This window comes from Ursus arctos, unplaced genomic scaffold (assembly GCF_023065955.2).
Source record: "Ursus arctos isolate Adak ecotype North America unplaced genomic scaffold, UrsArc2.0 scaffold_26, whole genome shotgun sequence".
In the NCBI taxonomy this organism is placed as follows: Eukaryota; Metazoa; Chordata; class Mammalia; order Carnivora; family Ursidae; genus Ursus; species Ursus arctos.
In genome coordinates, this window is record NW_026622941.1 from 41,970,206 (window position 1) to 41,978,752 (window position 8,547).

General features: G+C 62.9%; 1 protein-coding gene across 1 annotated transcript; it reads left to right on the forward strand.

The window, feature by feature from the left end:
• Positions 1–471: 471 nt before the first annotated feature.
• On the forward strand, positions 472–8,271 carry TAMALIN (trafficking regulator and scaffold protein tamalin). The gene is made up of 8 exons (XM_048216583.2): positions 472–788; positions 2,899–2,948; positions 4,539–4,593; positions 4,698–4,800; positions 5,979–6,072; positions 6,175–6,241; positions 6,455–6,521; positions 6,947–8,271. Exons 1-8 carry the CDS (start codon positions 537–539, stop codon positions 7,444–7,446), a joined length of 1,188 nt encoding a protein of 395 aa, XP_048072540.1. The 5' UTR covers positions 472–536; the 3' UTR covers positions 7,447–8,271.
• The last annotated feature ends 276 nt before the right edge of the window (positions 8,272–8,547 follow it).

An 8,547-nucleotide genomic window follows, 5' to 3' on the forward strand; every position in this document is an offset into this window, starting at 1 on the left:
TTCCCCTGAGCGTCCAAACCTCCTGACAACGACCCCTTTCTGTACCCCCACCACCAGATTCTCCATTAATCTCCAAAGCCAAAGCCATCCATCTCTAAATTTTCTTATCTCGTGCATAACCCCCTCACACACACACACACACACACACACACACATACACACACACACACAAACCGCTTCAGGTATCCGGGAGACCCCCGGCCCCACCCGAGGATGTCCTGCTCCCCTCCTCCGCGGCTAGGTTTTCCCTAGTGAGTGCTCAAGTCCCCAGACTTTCCCCAACCTGGCGGGGCGTCGGACGCTGTGGGCGGGGCTCCCGGGCAGCGGCCCCCCGGGGGGCGGGGCCTGCCGCTCTAGGGGCGAGGCCACCCGAGGCCGCTCCCAGCCCGCCCCCCAGCCCGCCCCCCAGCCCGCCCAGCTCGCGGATCCTATAAAGGGAAGAGCCCCGCGGCCCGCTGGGCTGGCATCCCCGAGCCGCTGGCAGCCCCGCCGCGCGGAGCGAGCGCCTCCTCCGAGGGTCGCCGGGCGCCGGAGCCATGACCCTCCGCCGACTCAGGAAGCTGCAGCAGAAAGAGGAGGCGGCGGCCGCCCCGGACCCCGCCGCTCGGGCTCCCGACTCGGAAGTCGCTCCCCCTACTCCAGCCCCGACCCCGGCCTCGGGCCCCCGTGCTGCAGCCGCCAGCTCTGGGGCCCCCGGAGACGAGCTGTACGCGGCGCTGGAGGACTATCACCCGGCCGAGCTGTATCGCGCGCTCGCCGTGTCCGGGGGCACTCTGCCCCGCCGAAAGGTGCGTCTCCACCCCCCAACTCCCACGGCCCCCCCAGTGCCCGGTGCCCTCCGGTGGCCTTTCCCCGAGACCTGCTCAGCCCCGCAGCATCCCGCATCTGTGCCCGCTGACCCCACAACGTATTCCTCGGGGGCCACCGCGTCCCCCACCTAATTCCCCAGCCCGCCCTTCCCCACCCTACACGTTCAGAACCTGCTGGCCCTCGGTCAGTCTCCTCTGCCCTCTCCTCCAAAGGCGCAAGCCAACCCCGGCCGCGGCCCCCGCCTCCACGCCGCCCCCGATCTCAGCGGCTCCCCACTCCACTCCCCACGCGCCGCCGTCGCGTCTCGCTCCTCTCCTTCCCGAGCACCCCCTTCTCCGGCTCGCTCCATCTGGCCCTCAGCACCCCTGTGCCCCGCCCCCCGCGCCCAGGTGTCTCGAGGCCCCCGGGACCCCTCGCCTGGGCTTCTCCAATCGAAGCGGGGAGGCCTAGGGCTGCGGTCCCGCCGCTCGCCCGGACACGCTGAGGGTCTCAGAGCCCCGCGGGGAGAGGGAGGCGGGTGGACGAGGAAGTGTGTGCGGCGCCGCGGACTCCCGAGCGCTCACCCTTCCGAGGGGACGCCCGGATTGCTGGGCTCCGGGCCTGCCGCCTTGCCCCGCGGAGGAGGTGCGGGGCGCGAGGCCACCGCTCCCGGGACTTCGCCGGGACCGGACGCGGTGGGAGGGGTCGCAGGGCGCCCGCAGGGCAGGAAGGATGCGAGCCGCGCCCGCCCTCTGAGTCTCCCCCTCCGCGGGACTCTTCCTCTGGCCTGGGGGGACCCGAGGGCTCAGAAGTGGGGACACAGACCCAGGTTAAGGAGAGGGGGCTGGTGGCCTTTCCCCGCTCAGCACCCCCCCCCCCTTGCCTCCCCCCATACAATGAACAGCTTGTTGAGAATTTGCATTTTATGAAAATCGGGTTGAAAGACAAAGGGGTCTCTCTCTATGCTGCCCAGTCCTTCCACCCTGGCCCATTTGGGAAATGCCCCCACCCCTGAGGCCAGTCTTTGGTTCTGGAGAAAGAGGGCTCACTTCTCTTCCTAGCCTTGGGGCAGCCTGGGGGGGGGGGAGGGTTAACTAGGGCACCGACCAGGAAGGCCCTGGGCTGTTTAGGGCACTTGGGACCAGGGCTGGTCTGGCCCCCGCCTCTTCCAAGGACCAATAATTTAGGCAAGGAGAGAGACTGGTTGCTCCAGGGCCCCAAGGAGGCAGGAACCCTCAGCTCTGACATCCCCCCACCCCCGCAAAAAAAAAACTAAGAAAAGCAAACAAAAAACCCTCCCAATCTATCTCCTAAGTATAGTGAGACTTAAGGACAAGTTTGAGGTCTGGTTTTTGTTTGTTTTGTCCCAGAGAGCAACAAAATATATGGCAACATGGAGAAACCCAGGTGGAGCTGGGTGCAGCTGGCCACCTGCAGCTGTGATCCACAGTTGGTCCCTGAAACAACCTCTAGTTTGGGGGAGGAGGGTTGGCCCTACGGTCCCCTGACTTCCCATGTTCAGGCTGGGATTGCCAGCCCTCCAGACCCGGGTCTCTGACCCCAGGTCCCCCTAGTCACTGTCTGTGACTGAGAAAATAGGAGGACATGCTCAACTGGGGGGGTCTCTGGAGGACCTTGATAGGCAAGCCCAGGGTCCCCCTGCCCTTCTTTGGGGACATCTGGAAAGAGCCCCTGCGTCAGCTTTCAGAGTCTGGGGGGTCTGAGTCCTGCAGACATACACCCTGAGGGTAGAGACTATTCTATCTAGATTAATGAGTGCCCCCCCACCCGCCGCCGCCGCCTGGGCTAGCACAGTGTTTAGAGCTTCCTCTGTCTGGAACCCTGGAGGACTGTTGTGTCCCCATGTCTCAGTTATGGGGTAGAGGCTTAGGGAGAACTCTGTGGAGTGATGCTGGAGTGGCGCTCGGCAGAGTTACAGGGGCGCCAAAGCAGGTATGGAACTGGGACCAGACAGGAAGGCGACAGGAAGTGAGGTGCTGGGTCCAGGGCTGGCGCCTAGGGGAGGGACCTCTCAGAGTAGGACTCTCAGCATCCGCTTGAGGACAGTCCCCCTCTCACCTGCCCCTTCCTCTCTGTCTTCCCACCCAGGGCTCAGGATTCCACTGGAAGAATCTCGGCCAGAGTCCTGAACAGCAGCGGTGAGTCACCAGCACCCCAGCCCCTGCCCTGGTCCTCAAGGGTGAGGTGCTGGGGTGGGCGTGGAGGGCAGCACGACTCCGCTCTCAGCCCAGGCGGAGTCATTCTCCTTTCAGCAGGCTCCCCTCCCTGGGAGTGAGGGGCAGGTGGGGGTGTGGGCTGTGTTAAGGGGGTGGCAGAGGAAGGAGGTAAGGACTTTTGAGTCATCAGGTGCTCCTCATGCCACCCCCAGTCCCCGCCAGTAACCCCTCCCTGGGGAGATCTGGATCTGGGAGGTGGAGGCAGTGGAAGTCTTCGGGTCTCCCCTGAGCTCTCTGGGCCACAGCAAGCTCCCGGTGCCCAGGCCCTAGCCCGGCTGCCTCCCTCTGCTTGAGTCTGGCCGCCCCTGCCTCCAGGAGCTCAGGCCTCTGCTGCTTCCGTCCTGTGGTGGCCCTCTTCGAAAGCGTCTGCGGTGAGGGCAGAAGTAGGAGCTGACCTCAGGCCCCACGTTGCTGAGTCCCATGCAGATCGGGGCCTGGCTTCTAAAAGGGATCAGCAGACTGCAGCCTGCTAGCCAGATTGGCCTGTTGGGCCCTTGAGCTGAGAGTTGTTTTTCTATTTCTAAAGCGTTGTAAAAATAACAACAAAGAACAATATTTGACAGAGGCCGAATGGAGCCCGCAAAGAGAGCCTGAAGTATGTACTATCTGGCCCTTTGCAGAAAAAAGTTTGCCAACACTTGCGGAGAGCACTGGGGTAACACAGAACTTCAGTCACCCTATTCCCCAGCGCACACACAGAGGGGGAAAGGCCTCCTTTCCCAGCGGGGAGGAGCTCAAGTGAGGGCTAGGAGTTGCTGCTCAGCATTTGGGGGGCATCTGGGTCAGGCTGGAAGCTGTGAGCCTGGGTCTCAAGGGCCTTCCTGAGGCCTTGAGACTTCAAGGGGCCTCTGGAGGCTGCTTTCACTCTGCCTCTGGCAGGGCGGGAAGGAAGGGGGTGGGGTGGGCAGAGGAAACTCTGGGCTCCCCCAGCAGGCGAGGATCTGGAGCGGCTCCAGACCATTGTGTCCAGTGGGCAGGCCTTCTGTGCGGGAAGGGGCGGCCTCCAGGCTCCCCTCCCCCCAGCCTCACATCTGGTGGGCTGGCCGGCCGCAGCTGGGAGGAGCAGCTGTGGTCTGGGCTGAGCCTCGTGACTGGCCTCCGGGGGTGGGGCCAGCCCTCTCCCCAAGGCTGCGGAGTAGAGAGGCTCAGGGCTGGGGCCGAATCTGGGGCCTCTTCTAGTCCGTCCATTAGCGGGACTCTAGGGCTCACTAGAAAGCTGGAGGAGTGGCTCAAAAGCTCTGGTAGTCCATTCCCTCCCGGCCAGAGGTTTCCAGTGCCTCCCTCCCTGCCCTGGAGGCTAGATCCATTCTCTGTGGCTCCGAGAAGCTGATTTAGGCTGGGGATTGGGACCGGCATTCCAACAACCATGATGAGAGTTTTGTCACTGGAGACCGTGAGCCCTGCCTGGGTGCTCTAGAACAGACCCCTCCATCAGTGGAAGGCCACGCTATGGGACCACCAAGCTCCTTTTAACCCTGACAGTCCTGAAATGGCCCCCGTGTCCCCTTGCAGGAAAGTGCTGACTTTGGAGAAGGAGGAGAACCAGACCTTCGGCTTTGAGATCCAGGTGGGAGAAGCTGGGTACGGAGGGAGCGAGGGATGGGGGGGCCAGTCAGAGGGATGGCTGGCCCCTACCACAGTCCTGGCTGATGGTCCCCTTGTCTCTTACAGACTTACGGTCTTCACCACAGAGAGGAGCAACGCGTGGAGATGGTGACTTTTGTCTGCCGGGTTCATGAGTCCAGCCCTGCCCAGCTGGCTGGGCTCACACCAGGTGAGGTCTGAGCCTAGGACACAGGGCTCCAGGCAGGTGGTATGACCTTACTCCCAAGCAGAGGGGCTGAGAAATCTCTTCTGAAATCAATTCCCCTTGGCCTCCTGTTTTGAGAAGGCCAAAAAGAGGAATGGGTAGAATCTAGGCTTTGGATCCACGCAAATTTGCCATTTTCTGTGTGATATCGAGCAGTCCCATCTGCAAAATGGGGGCAATAACATGCCTAGGGGGTCCCTAGGCACAGAGCCAGGGCCTGGTTAATGGCAGAGGCTGCCGCTGCCGTTTGACTCCTCCTGGCAATCTGGCCATCCAGCCCGGGGCAGGAGCTGGGGAACGTGCAACATTCCATTAGATGTGCTTGATATTGGAGATCAGGGCCTATCCCGCACCGACCTGGCCCAACTCTGGGGTACCTGTGTTACTTCCTCTAACAAGGAAATGATATGATGCCTCCAGTAGGGGACCCTTGGGATTGGCCAAATCTAGAGTCCCTGGTCCCAGGAAGGGGACTGGGACCGTAGGAACTAACCACCCCCTTCCCCCCCCCCCCATTCTATCACCACTTTCTTCCCTAAGCTCCCCCTCCGTGCTCACTTACGAGCAGCCCCTGGTAGCCAAGCGGTGTGCTGTAACTTTGCAAAATACCTTCATACCCACTCTCCCCCCGATCCCCGAAGTAGCCACAGTAGGGATCCACACCCCTTGTTTTACAGGTGGGAAATGGGCCCTCGGAGATGGTGCCCTGCCCTGCCAGAAGTTGGGAGGTGCTGCGGTGGCACAGGGTCTCAGAAGCTGAGGCCTCTCGTGCCTGGGGCCAGTGTCAGTGTCAGTTCCCAGCTCTGCGCTATTCATCCTGACCCCTTCCTGTCTTGGCCGGGTCTCATGACCGCCTGTGGGCTAGACAGAAGTAACCAGCTCCGGGGGCAGCCCAGGATTGCTGAGAGGGCTCGGCCTTTGGAGACAGTTTTCTGACGGTGGGGTGAAGGTGTGGGTGTATGAGGGCCTGACCCCTACGCTGGGGTGCTGGGCCAGGATGAGGTTTCCCCACAATCACGAGGAGCGGCGGGAGGGAGCTCGGGAAGTGTGGGGTTATTACCCCGAGCTGGAAAGGGTAGCGGACTGGAATTCTTCCATCATGCCGCAAGGAACAGATGCTGACCCCCCTCTCTGCCTGGCAGGGGACACCATCGCCAGTGTTAATGGCCTGAACGTGGAAGGCATCCGGCATCGAGAGATCGTTGACATCATTAAGGCATCCGGCAACGTTCTCAGGTATGTCCGGGTGCCGCAGTGTCCGAGGGTTCCCGGGCTCAGCTTCTCCCAATTTCCAGACCCTGGGGGCTCACTCAGCCGTTGATTCCCCAACCTCCTCAGGCTGGAAACTCTGTATGGGACGTCCATTCGGAAGGCCGAACTGGAGGCCCGTCTGCAGTACCTGAAGGTAAAGCAGCCCAGATGGCGTCCCGCCTCCGCCCCCCTCTCCCCACGCCCCTGCCCCTCCAGGCCTCACTCTTTTTGTAGGGGCCCACTGACCTGTCCCAACCTGCTTTTAAGATTTCTTCTGTGTCCTGCCTGACCCCTCAGTCTGTCTGTACCCACCTCCTGCTGGTTTCTTGCTGGCTGCTGACAGTGAGGCGGGGGGTGTCTCTTGCAGCAAACCCTTTATGAGAAGTGGGGAGAATACAGGTCCCTAATGGTGCAAGAGCAGCGGCTGGTGCATGGTGAGTGGACTCGGGGTGCAGAGGGCCCCTTTTGCCCTACCTATCCCCCTCTTCATGCTTCCCCCTCAGAACTAGGGGGTTACTCCCTCTCCAAAGTGAAGAAAGGTTTATTGAGCTACTTATCCGGGGACAACGCGGCCCCGGGCTACTTAACTGCACACACATTGTTAGTTCATTCTCACGACAGCCTTCTACTAAGCACCAGTACCTCCATTTCACAGATGGGAACAGCAAGGCCCAGCCAGCCAGTTTCAAACACCTTCCCGGGCCCCTGCATCCCGGTGGTCCTCATAAGGACTTGAGAGTAGAATCCTGTTTTACAGAGGAGGGAAGTGAGGCTCAGGCCAGGGGCCGCACCCATGGTGAGGAGGAGGGAGCGGAGGTCGCCGTCTGACCGCCTGTCCCCGTGTCCTCTGTCCTGGCAGGCCTGGTGGTGAAGGACCCGAGCATCTACGACACGTTGGAGTCGGTGCGCTCCTGCCTGTATGGGGCGGGCCTGCTCCCGGGCTCGCTGCCCTTCGGGCCCCTGCTGGCCGCGCCCGGGGGTCCCCGCGGGGCTGTGCGGCGGGCCGGGGGCGACGCGGACGACGCCGTCTACCACACGTGCTTCTTCGGGGGCGCCGAGCCGCCAGCGCCGCCGCCGCCGCCCCCCGCCCGCGCGCCGGGCCCGGGCCCCGCCGAGGCCCCGGCGTCCGCGGCCCGGGCCGCTCTGAGCCGCAGCGCGAGCGTGCGGTGCGCGGGCCCCGGGGGCGGCGGCGGCGGCGGCGGCGGCGGGGCGCCGGGCGCGCTCTGGACTGAGGCCCGCGAGCAGGCCCTGTGCGGCCCCGGCCTGCGCAAAGCCAAGTACCGCAGCTTCCGCCGGCGGCTGCTCAAGTTCATCCCCGGACTCAACCGCTCCCTGGAGGAGGAGGAGAGCCAGCTGTAGGGGCGGGGCGGGCGGGGAAGGTATTTATTTATTTATTCGATCCAGCCAGTGCAGAGAGGGGGCGAAGGGAGGGGCGGGGACCCGGGCCCGAGGGGACCCCAGGAGCCCAGCCCAGCGGGAGAGGGTCCTTGCCAGCCCCAGCTGGTCTGCTGGTGCCTGGCTGTCTCTGCGGAACGCTGACCCCGGGCAAGGGGGGGACCCAGATCCTTCTACTTCTCCTCCCCAAAACCACAGTGGGAGGTGGGGCAGGGAGATCCAGGCAAGCTTGGGTTGGGAGAGGTTTGGGGGCGTTCACCCTGCATCCGGGTCAGTAGTGCCTTGTGGGGTGTCCAGGAAAACCCCTCTGGAGGGGAGGAACCCTGTCCCACGAAGCCCTCTCCTCAGCTTTACTTGCTCCTCAGCCTTGGCCTGGGGGAGAAATGGCCTATGGTCGGTCGTTCCCCTACCCTCCACACACGTACACAGTTCAGTTAACCAGCGGGCCCCCGAAGGGGCCTAAGGTGCTGGGCCCCCTCCTTCGCGGCCTTGACCCCTAAGGGCTTGGCCCCTCCCAGGGGCCTGTAACTAAGTTGGGTCCTGCCGGGCAGGGGTCCCGGGTTCTCTGCCCCTTGGGGGACAGGAATGGGCATGTCCAGGCGGGGTGGGGGCAGCGCGGACTGTTCTGCCGTTTTGCATATTGTTGCTTCTCAACCACAGACTGTATAAAATGGACGGTTTTTGCATCTGTTGTCAGCGTGGTGACTGCCTGGTGGGGGGCAGGACTGGGCTCCAGCAAGCTCTGACTCTACCACGCACCCCCCCAACACGCGCGCCCCTCCCCCTAACACGGGCGCCCCCCAACATACGCGCGCGCGCGCGCGCGCGCGCGCACACACACACACACACACACACACACACACACACCTAGGCTATATTTTACATCTTATTTGCTTGGAGCCTGCAGCCAGGGGAATAGTCTGGGGGATTTTGACTTACGTGTAGGAACCTGAGCAAGAGGCCCCACACCCTCTTCAGAACTCGGGCATCTTGTTTAAGTGCGTCTTGAACCTCCCTTCCCCGCAGGTGCTGGCCAAGGCTCCTCTCAAGCCCTTAACTATCCCT